This window comes from Akebia trifoliata, chromosome 10 (assembly GCF_017979445.1).
Source record: "Akebia trifoliata isolate Shusen 1 chromosome 10, ASM1797944v1, whole genome shotgun sequence".
NCBI lineage: Eukaryota > Viridiplantae > Streptophyta > Magnoliopsida > Ranunculales > Lardizabalaceae > Akebia > Akebia trifoliata.
Genome location: NC_141384.1, coordinates 11,163,580 through 11,183,602, shown reverse-complemented (window position 1 = coordinate 11,183,602; position 20,023 = coordinate 11,163,580). Strand labels below are relative to the sequence as shown.

The following is a 20,023-nucleotide window of genomic DNA, read 5'->3' as shown; positions in this document are numbered from 1 at the left end:
AATGAAGTAAGGGTAAAAAAAAATGGGGTTTGTAGGTTTCAAGAATCAAAAATCAAGAAAGGGGCTTCAAGAATCAAGATTCAAGAAATGGATTTTAAGAATCAAGAATCAAAAATCAAGAAAGGGTTTTAAGATTCAAGAATCCAAGACTTCAAGAAGTCAAGAATCAATAATTCAAGATTTCTTGAAAAATCAAGAAAACAAAGTTTATGAGTTGGGTTCTTGAAAAGATTAGAAGGTTATTGATGGTTTCTTAATCTCTCAAAAATAAACAAAAGAAGATAGAGAATAAGATGAAGATTAAAGAAAAAAAATTATATTTAACTTGGAATCATTTCAATGATTTCCATGGCATCAACCATATTGAATGCACCAACATTCAAAAGAAAACAGAGACTTCTATAATTTTGTTTATTCCATTCATTCTCTCAATAAATCCTAATACAATTTATAAATAAGAAAAATCAACCAAGAGTCCTAATAAAACTAAAATCTAAATAAAATAACCTAATTTTCGTAACTTTCTCTCTCCTAATTTTTCAACCCTAATAAACTTAAATAAAAGATAAACTAAAGTTATTAAACTGCCCCTAAATATTGTACTAAGACCATAGGCCAATAAAACATGGAAATAAGCCCAAAAACATAAAAATAAATCCCTAAAACAACTCAAAACTAAAAAAAATAACTATTCTAAAATAATCTCGAACGATAAAACCATAAATCTAGACCCAATTAAGTGAAAACCTAAAGAGTTACAAAATTTTCATTGAAACCCTTGACCGTTGACTTGATTTGCGTTCCGCATTATTTATAGTATCCAAAAGAGATAATCAAGGAAAGAAAACGGTTGGCGTTGAAACCCACCAAGGATATCATTGAATATGTACGGGAGGTAGTGCAAGTAGATCAGAAAACCTTTGAGTTGAAGTCGAAATGGTTGAAGAATGTGAGAGTTTTTGAGGTGCTTGAGAGAGGGAAGAAGGGTCTTTCTTTGGTGTTGTTGAAGAAAAAGGAAGCTCTTTGGTTGGCAAATTTGCTTTTCGATGTTAGTGGTTCTTCCAGAGAGAAACCATTCAAGGAGAAATCTTCTGTGGAAGGTAGAACTATCTTAGCTTCAGTGAGAGAGAATGCGGCTGGAAGATATTTAATAATCCAAGTTTTTGTCGAAAAGGGTAGGGTTAAACCGTTGTTCATACCGAAAGGTAACGGAGGATAGGTTGGGTAGATCTATTGAGCTCTCTGGGTTATAATGGATAAATGTGGAGATGATGGCCCGTGTGCTGCTTCGGCTAAAGGGAAAGAGAAGGTGACACTAGAACCTGTTTCAAAAGATAAGGGGGCGAATGTTTTGAAGAAAAGTTATTGGGGTTCAAAGAAGCCCCAGGTGCCAGAGAAAGAGAGAGATGCTGCTAAAGGTTGTAGAGGTGGGAGGTGGTGTGTGAGTCAACTAAGTTGTGGGTGAGTTAGGGAAACTAGCAAGAAACTTTGAGGAAAATGGCTCCACGTATTTTTAAATGGCATCTGCTGAGGTGGGAGGCGACTAAATGTGTGTTGTTAACGGATAATATACTTTCAACGGATGCAATCCTCAAGTTGAGGGAGATCCAATCTAATGGAATCACTATTTTGCTAAAATAGTGGTTCGCCTCGATTAATAATCTTCCGGATGCTTGGAGTTCGTCGGATACTTGGGTGGTGATGGTTGGTTTACCCTTCCATATGTGGTCAAAACAAGTGTTTGAGGTGCTGGGTGATCAATTGGGAGGATTAGTGGAGGTGGAAGCATAGATGATGAAATTTAAAGAGTTGTTTAGAGCGAAAATCAGAGTTAGATCTGCTCCTCGAAAGATCCCTCGAACACTCATGATAAGGAAAGGGTTTGAGGAAAGTGTAGATGGTTCTAGTTTTATGGAGTAGGGTGTGCAGAAGATGTCTCTAGGAAGATGCTTGTGATCGTGGTACAAGTTGGAGAAGATGATCCTGGCAATATCAAAGTGGGGGTGGAGCTATCAAACCAAAGAGGTTTTTTTTTTTCAAAATTTGAATTTAGAAAACTATTAGGACCCATGTGTTGATAGGGGCTCGTAGGAAATAGAGGTAGTAGAGAGGTATGAGCCACGTGCCATGTCTAAGGGTGAGGAGTTACACATGCCTAACTTTTTCGAAGTAGTGGATCCAGATGTGGGTCTAAGGTGGGGTGGTTTTGATGTACCGGATGAGAAGGGTTTGAAAGGCTGTTTAGAGACTGTGGGCCAAATTTCTATGGGTTTTGACCAAAGTGATGTCGAGCCTCTTATCTTGTCTGATCCATTGGGCCTAGGTCTTAAGTGTCTTGGATCGGAGTCGTCTGTGGACTAGGCTACAATTGAGGGAAGCCCGTTACTAGGTGGGCTGTTGTCTCCTTTTAAATTCAGCCCTTTAGCTCTTTTTGAGGATGGTCGACAGAAGGTTTTAGCAACAGGCCTCGATCTCCAGAAACAATCTTTCACTGAAGCATAGTTTCTATTTCGAGGAAGGGTCCCTTCTAGGGGATCTCTTTTCATGGACTGATGCTCAGCACAAGGATGCTTGGTTGTTTTGCAGAGTAAGACTGGGTTAGAGGACTTGGTTGTTTCGTTGTTTCATCTAAATGTGAAGCTCTATCAGAGAAGTTTGGTTTTGGAGAAGAAGACGACGGAGGAGACTACAACGGTGGTGTTCATTAGGCCTGTGCCTTTATTGTTGCTGTCGCATCTAGATATTGGTAGTTCTCTTGGGGTTCAAGGGCTTCGTGACATAGTTATTTTGGGAGGTCAAGAGGTGGTTGTTGCCCCTAGTCAGGCTAGTATTCCACAATTGTGCTCTTCTGTCCAAGGTAATTTTGTGCAGTTAGCCAATCGCTTCTTTTCCAATATGTTGGAAGCTGGTCTCAAGGTGGGAGTAACTCTAGAGAAATAGAGTACCGAGATATAAGCACTTTTAAACATAGTTTTCAAGACTAGTCAAATGGTGAGCCATTGTATGAATAAGGTAATGGCTCGATGGCAACATGAGATTACTATTGAGCCGCCTAAGCAGGGGGACACTATGGTTTGTCAAGAGTTGGTGGGTCTAATTTCAAGGAAAGCTCTCCAGGGGTTTTGTGTTCTTATGGTAAGAAAACACAGAGATAGAATAAAGAGGTGCAAGAACTACAAAGAAATGGTGAGGAATTCCCGATGAAGTCGATGTACTCAAGGAGGGCAAGGAGAAGATCTTCGGTGATTAATATCAATAAAGATAATCTCTTGGAATGTCCGAGGTTTGAATGATAATGCTAAAATGGTTGTGGTGAAGGCTCTCCTTTGTATTAAAGCGCCTCATCTAGTGGTTCTGCAAGAGTCCAAATTGGAAAAGGGTGGATGATAACACTATTAGAAATTTGTGGGGTGTTAGTGACAAAGGTTGGTGTTTTCTTCCTTCAGTAGGCGTGACAAGGGGAGTTATTATTGTGGAATAAGAAGTATTTTGAGGTGGAGGATGAGTTGATTGGGGCTTTCTCAATTTCGGTTCTTTGTAAACCAATTGGGGAGGATTTTCTTTGGGATTTTACTAGAGTTTATGGTCCTTCCTGTTATTATGAATGGTCTCATTTTTAGGCGGAATTGGATGATGTTAATGCTCGGGGGAATGTGCCTTGGTGTATTGGTGTGCCTTTAATGTAACTCGATTTTCTCATGAAAAATTGGGTGGTTCGAGGCTAAAGAGGAGGATGCTAAACTTTGGGGAATTTGCTTGGTCCAATAAACAAGAAAGACCGGTCCTTAAAAAGTTGGATAGATTTTTTATTACACTAGAGTGGGAGGAGTTTTTTAGTTGCATATCGCAAGAAACGATTTCTAATACGATGTCAGATCACTACCCGATTTGTTTGAAGGCAAGGGAGTTTAGGAAAAGACCGATTCCTTTCCATTTTGAGAATATGTGGTTGATGCACCTAATTTCAAGGAGTTGGTCCATTCTTGGTGAAGTAAGCTGCACTTTGTGGGGAAAACGGGAGTGGTTCAACACAGTAAGTTGAATGTTTTAAAGGAGATCTTAAAGAAGTGGAATAAAGAATCCTTTGGGAAAGTAGACACGAGGTTAAAGGAGTTAATGGGTGAGATCGATAGTTTGGATAGGGAAGAGGAAGTGGGGGAGTTGGATAGGGAGAAGCATTTTAAGAGAGAAGATCTTAGAGATGACTTTTGCAATGTGGCTCTTATGAACAAGGTATCTTAGAAACAAAAGTCGAGAGTGAAATGGTTTAAAGAGGGGGAAGGTAATACGCGCTTCTTTCACCAAATGGCTAATTTTTATAGTAAGGTGGACAAGCATGTGAGATTAAAGATCAATGGCATTTGGAAGGAAGGGAATAAGGAGGTGGCGGCGGGTATGGTAGGCTTTTACATGGACTTGTACACCGAAGTTTTTCCAGTCAGACCGTTGCTTAGGAACTTGCATTTTGATAATATTTCTCTTGAGAGTAAGTCTTGGCTAGAGAGACCTTTTGATTTAGAGGAAATTTGGTTGGTAGTTTTCGGTATGGTGGAGAACAAGTCTCTAAGTCCTGACGGTTTCTCGATGGCATTTTTTAAGGCATGTTTGGATGTTAAATTAGACTTGATGACTTTTCTTGAGGAGTTCTATAGGGATGGCTTTTTGGACCATGGATTGAACTGTACTTTTGTGGACTTGATTCCAAAAAACGAAAGGGTGGTTGAAAATTTCTGACTTTCGACCAATTTGTCTTGTGGGTTCGGCGTATAAGATTTTATCGAAGATTGTGGCTCTAAGATTGAAGAAGGTGATTCACTCAATTATTGGCTCTTCCCAAGGGGCTTTCATTTTAGGATGTCAAATTTTGGATGGGGTTCTAATCGCAAATGAAAGTATTGATTCAAGAAAGAAGTCAAGGACTCGGGCTTGGGTGTAAAATTGATTTAGAGAAAGCCTATGATCATGTAAGTTGGTCCTTTCTAGAATATATTTTGAGGAGGATGGGTTTTGGGGAGAGGTGGATCAATTGGAATGTTGAAATGTGTCTTCTCCGTCATTCTCTATTTTGATCAGTAGGGCTCCTGAGGGGTTCTTCAAAAGCTCAAGGGGCTTGAGGCAAGGAGATCCATCGTCTCCCTATCTCTTTCTGCTGATCATGGGGGCTCTTAGTAGAAGGGTAGCCAAAGCTATAAATCTAGGGAACTCGTTTGGTTTCAGAGTGGGAAGCTAGGGGCGTCTTGTTTCGCATCTACATTCTGCTAATGATACTTTCATCTTTCTATTGGGTTAAGGTTGCTCGCGGCTTCAATTGGTTTTGGAGTGGGAGTTTTTCTTAGAACTTATCTTGGACTCCTTCTCGGTGCCTCCTATTAAAGCAAGAAAATTTGGGAACTGGTTATTGAAAGAATGGGGAAGAGATTGAGCTCTTAGAAAACAAAGCATCTTGCCAAGGGAGGGGGGGGGGGGGAACTGACTCTTATCAAAAGCACGCTTGCGAGTATACCAAACTATTTTCTTTGCTTTGCCTCGGAGTGTGGAATTGAAGATGGATAGGAATTGCCAAAATTTCTTCAGGTATGGTAAAGACAATTGTAGAAAGTATCATATGGTGAGTTGGAAGAGGACATGCTTATCGAAGAACAAAGGGGGTTTGGGGATTAGAAATTTTGCATCTATGAACTGGCTTTGTTGGCTAAATGGCTTTGGAGGTTTGGGGAGGAAAATGACAACCTTTGGAAAGAGGTAGTGTCTTAAAAATATGGGGTGAAAGAGTTTGGTGGGAAAGAAGGAGGGGAGAGGACCAATGGGATGCGGTGTTTAGAAAGGTATCTTGAAGGTTATTCCTCTTTTTCATAAGAAACTGCGTTTCAAAGTGGGGAGGGGAAATATGATTTGGTTTTGGGAAGGTTTGTGGCGTGGGGAAAGGCATTTATTAGATGTGTTTCCGAATCTCTTTGCGATTACAGATTATTAACATTAAGTTCATTCATCCTTATCCGCTTTTCATTGTTAGAACTTTCAATTAATTAGAATATTAATGATTATTCTATTTTTAACCGTAAATGCATGAAGGAATCCATTTTTGAAGAAACCATAGGGATTGGATGGGTTTCACAACATTGGAAAGCTTGATTTCCCTAAATTTAAAAAAAAAAAAAATGTATAACTTTGAGGATATAATGCAATTTACACAATATAATTGCTATATTTTGGTGGCAATACATTGCTCATCAAAAAGTTCTAAAAATGAATAGTGAATTCGACGGAAATCTTCCAAAAAAGAAATATAGGTGTTTTTTTGAAGAGGTACATAGGCAAAGAGAAGTATTTTGGGAAACTTTACGAAAATTATGGAATATAATACCTTTGACATGTTTGGAAAGAGCCAGAGAACTGGTTCTCCAGTTTCTTGTTAGTTGACTTGTAGTGTTCCAAAGTTTGTTAGCCTTTTTTTGGATAAGTTTAACTTTATAGAGCCTCTATGTGGGAGGAGTTTTATTCATTGCTAAAGAAAAAAACTATGTAAGAAGAGAGAAATTCATCTACACAAGCATGATTTTAGGGATTAAAATGAAATATTTTGCCACCATTAACAGAAGATAGGTTCTTTTCTTCCCTTTTATCTTCCAACGGCTAAAAAGTAGGCCAAAAGTAAGGTATCAGTGTTATAAACTATAATTCCCTGCATTCTTCAGCAACTCTTGTTTTTTTCCATATCTACCATAGTATTGTTCATATGTTCATATTTGGACATATAATCACTCCTAAAAGTTGCATAGCATAACACAAATAGAGATAATGTACAACACTAAATAAATTTTAGACTTACAAGTTCTTTAACACGGTTAATCGCATGAACAATTAAATGAAGACCCTTTTGAGGAACCAATCTTGTAATGCAAACAACTAACGGTACCCTATTTGCATTGTCAAGCACATGGTTACCAACTAGATTGCATTCAGGAGCCAAACCGAACCCTCTTTGGACATAGTGTTTGCATATCTTTTTCCCTTCTGCTTTTTGTGCTGCAAGGCATTAATTCCCAATGAAAAGAAAAGAAAAGAAAAGAAACTAAGGCATCATTGCAAGGAACTTCTCAATTAGATTAAAAAAAAATTGCAGTACAATAAAAAGCCCTAAATGTTAGTCAATGAATTGAAGCTGTAATTCCATTATCAAATGTAGTCCAAGATCAGCGCAGTCAAAAGTGTGCTGGGGTGGCACCTAGAGCACAACACCATCAGCTGTAGTGATCCTAGGCAATGTTTAGCAATTTGATGAGGAACTCGAATGCAAAATCTAACTACATGATCATCACAGACAATGTGTCTAATTAAAAGTAGAGTGGGACAAAAGGTGGAATGTGGCATGATAATAGGGATTTTTCCTCAACACTTTGTTGAAATGCCACCCTTGATTAAAATAAAAGCTAGATTACCTCCCAAGATTTCTAACACTTCTTTACTCACACCGTGAGAGAGATATGGGTTTAAAATAAAAATAAGGCAGCAAATGATGGGGATGTTTTCATGTCTTTCCCATGACTAAGGTTTGAATTTTTTTGTCTCCATCATAACCAACAAGGGGTAGTACAAGAATATTCACTTTCCAACTACTATGCCTTTAAACACGATCTTAAGCCCACTCATTTTAAACTAGGTAAAAATCAGTGGTCAAGGGAGCCAAACCATTTCTTTTGAATTAATGAAGGCATATTAAATCAAGGGCTCTTGATTTGACGATTGTGTAGCTGGACTGAATTAGCCAAAAACAGCCTTTTATGTTTTGTAAGATAGGTCCTAGTAAATCCCTTTTACTAGTTCTGATTGATCTTGTACCGTCAATTTTTTTTCTTCTATTTTTCATCTAATAAAATCAAGTTTTGCAAATAGGAAAAAAAAAGACCATGAAACTAAAGAAGCATTTATCTTCATACAATTTCCTTAATGATAACCTCTTTGCTTTCAAATATATGACTTGTATGAGCAAAATATCGTGTAAGAGAAGTGACACCAAAAACACTATCTAGATGGCAGGTCTCAAGGTTGATCCAATACAATTTTCGAGGAATTAATTGACACACATTCAAGGCTTATCTAGTGCAATGCCTCAAACTCGGGATGTAAGCCCATGAGAAACTGATATGTCTGATGTTGAGCAATCCTCTTAACCACATACTTAGTTGTTTCAGTAGATAGCTTAGCCATAGACCCATAATGAGAAAGCTCCTCCCATTGAGACTAAAGAAATACAAAATAATCAGATACACTCTGAGTCCCCTAAGTAGTCTGGGCAATATCTCGATAAAGCTCATAAATCTTCGAATCATTCCTAGCATGCGCATGTGTCTAAGTGAGAGATGACCACAAAGACGAGACAGACTCATAGTAAATGAACATAATATAGATACGTTGTTCCATGGAATTAAACCACCATACAAGAATAGTACAATTATCAATCTCCTATTGTTCAAACTTGGAATCAGTAGTGGGTGGATTGTTAATAGTGCCCAAAAGCCATCCAGATTTGCCTCTATTGTCCAAATAGTCTCACAAACCGAGACCATGACTGAAAATTTCAGCCATCCAATAGGGCACTGACGAATTTCCCCTAGAATAGAAGTAGAGTCCTTTTTCTCTTGGTTCGATGTCATATCTCACAAACACAAGTGGATAAAAGAGAAACAAGACAATAGGACAAAAAACAAATGTGGGATCAAATCAACTACATGTAGAGTGCAATAACCAATAAAGGATGCAAAAGATAGAAGAAAACCAGCCAAGAAGGTCTGATGCATCAAGAGATCAACAGAAACCTGGAGTAAAGAAAGGAAGGAGGCATGAACTTGAGGCTTTGGCTTGAAGGGAGGTCACTCGCAATCCTAAACCAATGTGCGAGATCAACAAAGGGACAAAGAGTAGCCCACATAATCCAGAAGACAGCAAGGGCAGCAAACTACAGCCAGCCCTATCGCACAACCATGGACAGCAAACCACAACCAGAAAAGCAACAAGGGCAGCAGACCACAGCCAACCCTATCGCGAAGCCAATACAGTCGCATAAACCACAACCAGTACTCCTGTCGCACACCCCAGCCCTATCGCACACCCCAGATCTATCGTACAGAACAGCCAGCAGCACTATCGCACAGCCAACCCATCGCAGAGCCAGACTTGTTGCAACTCAGCAACACAGCCTTATCGATGCATCTCTATTGCAACATGTGATTAGAAGATTCCAACCAAGAAAAAAGAAATAAAGAAACCCCCAGAGGGGAGACCTTCTAACGAGGCTGCTGTTGTGTTTGTTTGGTCTCTAGGTCAAAAAGATAGATGGGAGAAGAAGAGAAAAGGGAAGAGTGGAGGGTGGAGTTGATGATCCTTCAAGATCCCAAGATCGAATAAGGAAAAAAAAAACCAAGGGGGGGCTGCCGATGGGTCCTCTAGGGGTTTGATACCAAGAAGAATTGTAGAAGAAGAACAATCTAGTCTCTCAAAGAGAGCTTGTCAAAGTATTTATAATAAAAAAGGTGAATGGACATAAATGCCCTTAGGAAAAGAATAATAGAAAACTAGGAAAAATAGAAAAGATAAATCATATTTCCCAATATCTAGGACCTCTTTACTAGTAATTATCTCTTTTAACCTCTCATAGTTACGTAAAACAAAAATTAGAAAGATCTTTAAAACTAAGGAAGAGATATTTTTAACTAAGTAGTTACATCAAAAAACAAAAGTGTATCCAAAATGCACATTTGAGTATATATATAACAAGTTTGGAATAATACCATGGTACTTAGCTGGCAAGAAGACATCTGTAGCAGGATTCCATATGGTAGTATCTATTCCATTTAAAATACCATGGTACCTATAGTGATAAAAAAATCTGATATGGAACTAAAAATATAAATGTAGTAAAGCATATCTAGATACATAAGGAACAAGAAATTAAACAAAAAAACCAGTATGTCTGAAGCAGTATACAACACTAATGCTAAAAATGTATGCAACACTTGTCCAATAAACACACTCCATATAATATACTCAAGACCTTAGCTTCTAAAGTCAAATTTTCATTATATTCAGTCTTTCCCCTGAGCAAAGCCACTTTTATGGTGCAAGCAAATAATGGATGGCGTTCTAATTTCCAATGAATGCATTGAATCAAACCATTTTGGCCGGCAAGGGATCACGTGAAAAATTAAGCTGGTATACGATCGGTCAATTGTGTACTTCTAGATTATTTAAAGGGGAGGATGAGCAATTTAAGTAGAGGAGGTAGAATGACATAAACATATGACCATGGTTGTTAAAACATCCGAAATCAAAGTATCTTGGCATTTTCTATTAAGCAGATCCAGAAGTAGATTGATTAGAAAACAATTCTTGTAAATCATTGATTGGTCAGGTATCTACACCATATGACTTATTTTTACTAGATCGAAAATAGATCTAATGTCAGATTCAGTAAAGATTTATGATACATGTATATGTACTTAATGTGTACGAGCATGCTTGCAAAATGGATTTCTTGAGTGTTCAGGTTTATTTATTGCATGAAACGACCCGTAGCATGGGTCTAGCTTCTTGATACATTCCAGAAAACTCCACTTGAATCCATTTGATTTGTCTCTTTATCTTCTTATTATGGTGGATGAAGCTATCCAATGCTGGTCAGAGGGATGTATGGAAAGATTTCAAATTTGGCATGAGGGTCCAAAATACACATCTTCAATTTTCTGACGACAACTTTCTGTTTGGGAGCCTCGAATTCATTGAAGTTCTTGAGAGGTTTGGTCTGCTGTTTTGAAGAAGTTTAGGGATTGAGTACAAATTTAACAAACAATAAAGTTTACTGAGTGTGCAAAGTGGAAGGAATTCAAGAGTTAATTGGGTTGTGACAGTTGTTACTGACAACTTACTTGGGTCTCCCCCAAGGTGCTAGGTGCATATCTAATTCCATTTGCGATGCTATGGTTGAAAGTTTTGATAGGAGGGGCAAGGTGTTTTTGATGTTTGTTTGATGTCCTTATAGTCCATCCATATGCATTTTGAATCAACTGGAAAAATTGATTAGAGATTTATAAGGGTGAAGTCCACAGTATCATTTAGGGGAATGGAAAGTAGTGAGTGCCCAAAGAGAGGTGGAGAATTAGGGATTAGGAAGACTACTCTTCTGTGTAAGTTGCTTTGGAGGTAAAGTGGTCTTTAGAGACAAGTTATTTCCTCCAAGTATGGGAGCATAAATCTAGTGCAGTGGTTCATATTCTGTATGTCCAATTCATAATAATTAATCTTCTTCACACACCATTGTTATTACTAACTAATGCCCATGATTTACATCGGAGCATCCTCCAATTATGTGGTAAAGAATATGCATCAAATATTACAACGCAATTTACATTTTCTAAGACAAGCTATATATATATATAATGTTCAATTCTCATGAGTGAACATAAAGAGAATCACATCTTGAATCATAATATTCAGAACACAAAAACGACACACAAATGCATATGAATTGGGGAAAAAACAAGCAAATGCAGCCTTACATGTCAAACAGACTACTGTGCAGCATTTCTCAAGTGGTTTTTCAATGTAATATTATTTTCTTTCAACTCCGATGGTTCTTGCAGGAACTGGGGATCATTCCATTTGGGGAAGTGTTACATTAACAGATTTTTAGGTGGAACACCCATTGATGGGGATCTCGGAAATTTTTCTCTATTTGGGTTGGGGCATTTTCAAATGGGAATAAGAAGTAATTTAAAGCATCCCATTTGCATTACTGGAAAAAAAATCTGCTACTTAATGTCTTTTAATCTCTTTGATTGAGCAGAGTAGACCACCCTTACATTGCTTTACAAAATATGCTTCCAGCAGATATTGTGGAAATAGCACCTTCCCAAAGATGCCCACAGCAAAACTAAAATTCTTACAATCAGGCCATCAAAATAAATTGATTGCACAAAAAATATATCGGTAGAAATGAGAAAGAATCCATTAAAAATAATGAAATATGAGCACCTCAACCTTGGCACAACCAGCTTGACAGGAAAAAAGGCAAACGGTGTTCTTCTAGGGTAATGGTTTTGCCAATCCATCTCACCTTCACTTAGAACGGGAGTATGGGACTAATAAAAGATCTATGAATTACTTCTTAAACTTTTGTCCGAGCTAGCTTAAGAATGTAAATATTGTCAATGGAGAGGAAAACAACCAATAAGTAAAATGTTATATTTAGAAAAAATGAAAAACAAAAGCTAAAAGTGTTGAATAATCACCTTGACTTGAGATATGTGAAACAGTTTCCATTCTTTTAATCCTATTTCTAATTCATGGATGCATATTTATACTTTTTTTAGTTCATTATTCAAAGTAACCCGTGTTACTACTTTGCTTCCTGGAAGGCCTTTTTGGTTCTCATATACGCAGTTTCTATAAACCCTAACCATTTTTTAGAAGTCAACATGTAATATGAGCAACTCAACATTAAAAAAAATGAAACAAGCTGCAAAAAAGCCCATCCCTTTTTCTTTTTCAGTTTTGTTCTGATAGGCAAATAAAAGTATATAATGATAAAGGATCAAATCTCAAAGCATAGTAACCAAAAGAAGAGTTCATCCATGACCCGTCTCTCCCCCAACACTAGACATCAATCTGGTATTAGTCCACACACAAGAGTACATTCTTCAAAAGGCAGAAAATCTAAAGGTGATAAAATTAAAAGTTTTTGTTGTGGTAAGAATAATTCCTGAAATAATTGCTCTGAATTTAGAAACAAGCAGACAAAGCTAACCTTGATATTCAGAATAATGCCAAACAAACTAGATAATTTTTATATAGATTCACTCAACCATTCAACAAATGTAGTAGCTTACTTATCACGATTCCTTATTAGTATCCCAGCAAGCCATCCAGAACATAGTGTTTCCTTGAGATATGTTGGAGATACAGTACTGAAAATAAAAGAAGACATCAAATATTTGATAACAATGATGTTTTGAGAACAATATATGCAGATAAAAGATGCACGGTACGGTGTTACGTGCAATATGGGCATTAAAACATACTTATGCAAAATCTAAACAAGAAGAATTACATTCACACATGTAAAGACTCATAAATTGATGTGAAAGAAAACTAGAGATCTCGCACCCATAGAATCTGTGAAGCCACTTACACCACTATGTTGCTATAAACAATTCCACCTTTCAACAAACTCAACCTCTCAGGATTGTGACCAATAGTTCGATCATCAACTGCCTACAGTGAATAAGATTAGATATTGAAATTAACAGAAATCAAAAGAGTAAGACTTTTTCATTGCAAGAAATACAGTTTATTTAAAGAACTAATTTGCAAGGGAATGAATTGTAAATGACACCTAATGAATTGCAGAAGGAAAAAAAGTGAGATTGCTAATAGATAACTAAGATTTAATAAATATATATGAGCCCTAAAAATAAATTGAAATGTAAAAAAAAGTTGAATTTCTAGTTGACAAAAACCTACAAGATCTTTGGCAAGTTGAAGGTGCCAGCACCTACTAACTACTAACTACTAACCTGCTTTCATGTAATAAAAAAGTTATTTCTTAGCGATAATGAAAGGCATTTAATTAAAAGGACTCTTAATGAAATTGAAAGGTATTTGATTAAAAAAAATCATCATTAGCATGATGAAACAATCCATATTCATATAGGGTAAAATAAGATGGGTTGAGAGCAATGAATATCTTGTTTCTCCATTTCCTTCTGTTTAGCCAGACAATAATTTATCAAGTTATAACAAGTTTGTATCCTTTTGACCAAATAGGATAGAGAAGTATGAATGGTCTGTGATAGCTGAATACTTTCGTTTTGTATTTTGTCAGTAAAAACATATGAATAGTACATTTTAAAAATCTAAAAAATAAAGAATGCCATGACATAAAGGATATGATAGCTTGATCTATATCCATGTCTTAAATTTTGGGAAATAAAAGAACTTTTTTATAGGTAAATGCAACTTATGTTGAACGTGGTCGAGATGACCAACAAAAAAGAGTACAAACTGTAGAATTATAGAGAGATTTATGTTTGAGGATCTGTTAGCAATATTAGGGGATAATATCGAGGAGATCTACAGCTAACAAATCAGTTTTTCTTATCCCATGATTTTAGGAGATTTGGTAGTCTGTTACCAAATCTGTAGATATAAGTTTCCTGTTTTATAGCTTTCAGTTTTAGGTAGTTCTGTTTTCCTTTCTAGATTAACTGTAAATATCCCTAAAATAGATGAGCATTATCATCTATATATAGAGGGGCCTGTAACCTTCTTTTTGATATAGTGGAATATTACTCTTTCCTTCCACAAACAAGATGGTATCAGAGCAATCTCTGAACCCTAATTCCCTCATATGACCAAATACGGGAAACGTGATTCAAGAGCTACCGTTTCCCAAATCACCTCCAATCAGGAAGCCATGGCTTCCAACAATGATAGTAACCTCATGCCCATTACAGGACACAAACTGAATGGGAACAACTATCTCCAATGGTCCCATTCCGTAATGATGTTCATATGCGGAAAGGGCAAAGATGATTATCTCACCGGAGATGCTGCCAAACCAAACAAGACGGATGAAAAGTTCAAAGTCTGGAATGCCAAGAATAATATGGTCATGTAATGGCTCATTAATTCCATGACAAATGACATTGGAGAAAACTTTCTTCTCTATGGAACAGCAAAGGAGATTTGGGATGCTGCCAAGGAAATATATTCTAACAATGAGAATACATCGAAATTATTCGAGGTGGAAAGTGTTCTTCATGACTTCCGCCAAAGAGAATTAACAGTGACTCAATACTTCAACACTCTCAATCGGTATTGGCAGCAGCTAGACTTATTCGAGGAGCACAATTGGAACTGTCTGAATGATGGAATCAGGTATAGACAAATAATTGAATGGAAAAGAATATACAAATTTCTGATTGGATTAAATAAGAACCTTGATGAAGTATGAGGAAGAATTTTAGGATCCAAACCACTACCAAATATCCGAGAAGCTTTTTCAGAAGTTCGGAGAGAGGAAAGTCGAAAGAAGATCATGATGGGATCTCAAGATTCTGTGACAAATCCTGAGAGTTCAGCACTTGTGGTGAGAGGGAATCCATCCAACAACAAGGATCACAGACCAAAGAAAGAGCGACGATGGTGTGATCATTACCGACATCTTGGTCACACCAAGGACAACTGCTGGAAGATTCACGGCAAACCAGCAGACTGGAGGCTTTCCAGGTTTGCCAATGACAAAGAAGGACGAGGCAACCTTGCTTCCATGGATGAACAACCTCCACCCGGACCAACTCCCTTCAGCAAGGAACAGATAGAGATCTTGCAGAAAATGTTCAGCCAATCCTTGCCTGCACCAGCTCCCACTGTGGTTGGTACCGGATCCTTGGCACAAAAAGGTAATTTTTTAAGTGCTCTAAATGCTAACAAGGAGAGGCTCAGTCCATGGATTATAGACTCAGGAGCATCTAATCATATGACTGGAGATGAGAAGTTGTTTTCAACTTACACCCCATGCTATAAAAATTTAACTATGCGAATAGCTGATGGGTCACTCTCAAAGGTAGCTGGTACAGGCTCGGTTCAAATTTCAGAGAACATCACTCTTGATTCCGTTCTACTTGTACCAAAATTAAATTGCAATTTACTGTCCATTAGTAAACTCACTCGGGATCTCAACTGTGTTACTAAATTTGACTCCAATCTGTGTGAATTTCAGGTCTTGGACTTGGGGAAGACGATTGGCAGTGCTAAGATGTGTTCGGGGCTCTATCTTCTAGAGGTTAATGATCCTCCTCAAGGAACAATTCATCAATCAGATTGTTTAGTGTCCAGTAGTCTTGTTTCTTTGTCTGTGAGTCAGTCTAATAATGATAGTGCAATTATGTTATGGCACTATAGGTTAGGTCATCCAAATTTCTTGTATCTTGAGAAGTTGTTTCCTTCATTATTCTATAATAAAAATCCAAATGAATTTCAATGTGAGATCTGTCAATTCTCTCAACATATTCACAATTATTATCCTAACTGGTCCTACAAAGCATCTCAACCTTTTTCCATGATTCATAGTGATATATGGGGTCCTTCTAGGATCAAAAATGTTACTGGTTCTCGCTGGTTCATTTCATTGATTGATGATCACACTAGACTCACATGGATATTCCTCATGAAAGAAAAATCCGAGGCAAACCAGATCTTCAAAACCTTCAATACCATGATCCAAACACAATTCCAAGCAAAAATTCAAATTCTGAAAACTGACAATGCCAAAGAGTATTTCAATTCCAGCCTTAATGATTATCTCATGAGTCATGGTATTGTTCACCAAAGTTCCTATGTTAACACTCCTTAGCAAAATGGTATTGCCGAAAGAAAAAACCAGCATCTTCTTGATGTGGCTCGGTCTCTTATGTTCTCTACCCATGTATCAAAATATTTCTGGGGTGAAGCCATCCTTACTGCTGCATACCTCATAAATAGGATGCCATCTCGGATCCTTAACTTCCAAACTCCCTGTCAAATTCTCCTTCAGTCCTTTCCCACTACTCATCTCATCTCCACCATACCATTCAAAGTTTTCGGGTGTTCAACTTTTGTCCATGTCCATCAACAACACTGGGACAAACTTGATCTTAGAGCTCATAAATGTATTTTCCTTGGGTACTCTCCAACTCAAAAAGGATATAAATGCTACTCACCGGTCACTAAACAATTCTATCACTCCATGGATGTCACCTTCTTTGAGCAACAACCTTATTTCCCCAAATCTGATATTCAGGGGGAGACTAATTTTATCCTAGAATATCAGCTTTGGGATATTGAAGAATCACCTCATGTCTCTCTTAATTCTGACCAAACATGCCCATCACTAAATCATGAATCACTTCCTCCTCAAAATCTCTCCTTTGAGTCTTCTTACTTCCTAGAACCTCCTTCTCAAGATCAAGCCAACAATCCACCTCAAAATCTGGACACTATTCAATCAATAAGGAGTGATGAATTGATTACCTACTCAAGGAGGAAAAAGAACCAAAAAGAGATGAAACAACAAGCATCTCTTGAGCAAACCCAAGAGTTTGACTCAAGTCCTAGACCAAGTGAAGATCCACCAAGTAACACTAATCCCGACTGCTTCTTGCTTCTCTAAGTGGCCAGATTTCCCCACACAAAAGTGCAATATCCTAAAGTTGATCTTCAGTCTTGTACTAATCCTGCCCAATCTGCATCGCTGAACACTTCAATATCTCTTCTTTGGTTCTTCTCAAAAAATAATCCTCTACCTGGTGTTCATCAAGGTTCTATACACAGCTTCCATGTGTTCTTCATTTGGATTGTTCATGAACTGACTTACCATGCTAACAGCAAATCCAATGTCTGGTCGTGTGTGAGATAGGTATATTAGTTTACCTACTAATCTTTGGTATCATCCTTTGTCCACGAGTGCACAATTTTCCTTAGCTCCTAGTTTGATAGTTGAATCTATAAGAGTTTCTGCCGGCTTACACCCAAGCATTCCAGTCTCTTTTAAGAGATCTAAGACATATTTTCTCTGTGAGACAGAGATTCCCTTTCTTGACCTTGCAATCTCCATACCTAGGAAATATTTAAGATTCCCAAGGTCCTTGATTTCAAACTCTGCAGCTAGTAAACTTTTGATGGTGCGGATTTCCTCTTCATAGTCTCCTATTAGGATTATGTCATCCACATACACTATGAGGACAGCAAGTTTTCCTGCAGAAGAGTATTTAACAAATAGTGTATGATCCGTCTGACATTAAGAGTAGCCATGCTTCTTCACTACCTTTGTGAATCTTTCAAACCAAGCTCTTGGAGATTGCTTGAGCCCATATAGAGATCTCCTAAGTTTACAAACCTTGTTGCATGTAGTTTGTGTCTCAAATCCGGGGGGAATTTCCATGTACACTTCTTCAGCTAGGTCCTCATTTAAAAAGGCATTCTTGACATCTAGTTGGTGGAGAGGCCAGTCAAGGTTTGCAGCCAAAGATAATAAAACCCGAACTGTGTTTAACTTGGCTACAGGAGCAAATGTCTCCTCATAATCGATTCCATATGATTGGGTGAATCCTTGAACCGATTAACACTCCCATCTTCATTATATTTTACTGTGAAGATCCATTTGCAGCCTACTGGGCGTTTCCCGGTTGGTAAGTCAGAGATTTCCCAAGTTCCATTTTTCTCTAGTGCATGAATTTCTTCATACACTGTTGATTTCCATTCTGGTGAGCCGAGAGCTTCTTGTATATTATTAGGAACTTGGATGTTGTCAAGGTTGGCAACAAAAGCTTTGAACTTCAGTGACAATCCTTCATATGACACAAATGTGTATATCGGATGTTTTGTGCATGATCTTACCCCTTTTCTCACAACAATAGGAAAGCCACTGTCATCATTAGTTTCGGGATTAGTGTTACCTGGTGGATCTTCACTTGGTCTAGGACTTGAGTCAGACTCTTGAGTTTGCTCAAGAGATGTTTGTTGTTCCATCTCCTTTTGGTTCTTTCTCCTCCTTGAGTAGGTAATCAATTCATCACTCTTTGTTGATTGAATAGTGTCTAGATTTTGAGGTGGATTGTTGGCTTGATCTTTAGAATGAGGTTCTAGGAAGTAAGAAGACTCAAAAGAGAGATTTTGAGGAGGAAGTGATTCATGATTTAGTGATGGGCGTGTTTGGTCAGAATTAGGAGAAACATTTGGTGATTCTTCAATATCCCAAAGCTAATATGTCCTAGATCTCTTAAAAGAGACTGGAATGCTAGGGTGTAAGCCAGCAGAAACTCCTATGGATCCAACTATCAAACTAGGAGCTAAGGAAAATTGTGCACCTGTGGACAAAGGAAGATACCAAAGATTAGTAGGTAAACTAATATACCTATCTCACACACGACCAGACATTGGATTTGCTGTTAGCATGGTAAGTCAGTTCATGAACAATCCAAATGAAGAACATATGGAAGCTGTGTATAGAATCCTGAGATACCTGAAACTAACACCAGGTAGAGGATTATTTTTTTAGAAGAACCAAAGAAGAGATATTGAAGTGTTCAGCGATGCAGATTGGGCAGGATCAGTACAAGACCGAAGATCAACTTCAGGATATTGCACGTTTGTGTGGGGAAATCTGGTCACTTGGAGAAACAAGAAGCAGTCAGTGGTGTCAAGAAGCAGTGCAGAAGCTGAATTCCGGGCGATGGCACACGATATTTGTGAGGGAATTTGGTTAAAAAGGGTGCTAAAGGAATTAAAATTTTCAGATGAAGAACCTATGAAAATGTTCTGTGATAATCAATCAGCAATCAGCATTGCCAAAAATCCAGTTCATCATAATAGAACAAAACATGTGGAAATTGATCAACATTTTATAAAGGAGAAGATAGAGGAAGGAATAATCAAGATGTTGTACGTACCTACATGTCTTCAGATAGTAGACATCCTTACCAAGGCTCTACCGAGAAAGGTGTTTGATGATCAGAGTTCCAAGCTGGGGTTAATTAATATTTACTGCCCAGCTTGAGGGGGAGTGTAGAATTATAGAGAGATTTATGTTTGAAGATCTGTTAGCAATATTAGGGGATAATATCGAGGAGATCTACAGCTAACAGATCAGTTTTTCTTATCCATGATTTTAGGAGATTTGGTAGTCTGTTACCAAATCTGTAGATATAAGTTTCCTGTTTTATAGCTTTCAGTTTTAGGTAGTTCTGTTTTCCTTTCTAGATTAGCTGTAAATATCCCTAAAATAGATGAGCATTATCATCTATATATAGAGGGGCATGTAACCTTCTTTTTGATATAGTGGAATATTACTCTTTCCTTCCACAAACAAGACAAACAAACCAGCCCAAACAACTAAGACAATCTACAAACCCAATTCCATCTCCCTATGAAATCTTCAAAGAAGACTCCTCTAAACTCAACAAAAATTTTACACTACGAAAATAAGAAACCT

The 20,023-nt window shown here is 37.6% G+C and overlaps 1 protein-coding gene across 6 annotated transcripts in view; it reads right to left on the bottom strand.

The window, feature by feature from the left end:
• The window catches only part of LOC147393126 (putative starch synthase 4, chloroplastic/amyloplastic), an 86,249-nt gene that overhangs the window by 44,023 nt on the left and 22,203 nt on the right, over positions 1 to 20,023 (bottom strand). For 5 of the 6 annotated variants that reach the window (XM_086455247.1, XM_086455246.1, XM_086455244.1 and 2 more), the window contains 4 exons: positions 13,184 to 13,266; positions 12,882 to 12,959; positions 9,789 to 9,868; positions 6,830 to 7,026 (listed from right to left, as the gene is read on the bottom strand). In XM_086455247.1, the coding sequence (XP_086311373.1) occupies positions 6,830 to 7,026; positions 9,789 to 9,868; positions 12,882 to 12,959; positions 13,184 to 13,266 (438 nt within the window). The remainder of the gene's footprint in view (positions 1 to 6,829; positions 7,027 to 9,788; positions 9,869 to 12,881; positions 12,960 to 13,183; positions 13,267 to 20,023) is intronic. The other variant, XM_086455249.1, reaches the window with a different exon arrangement.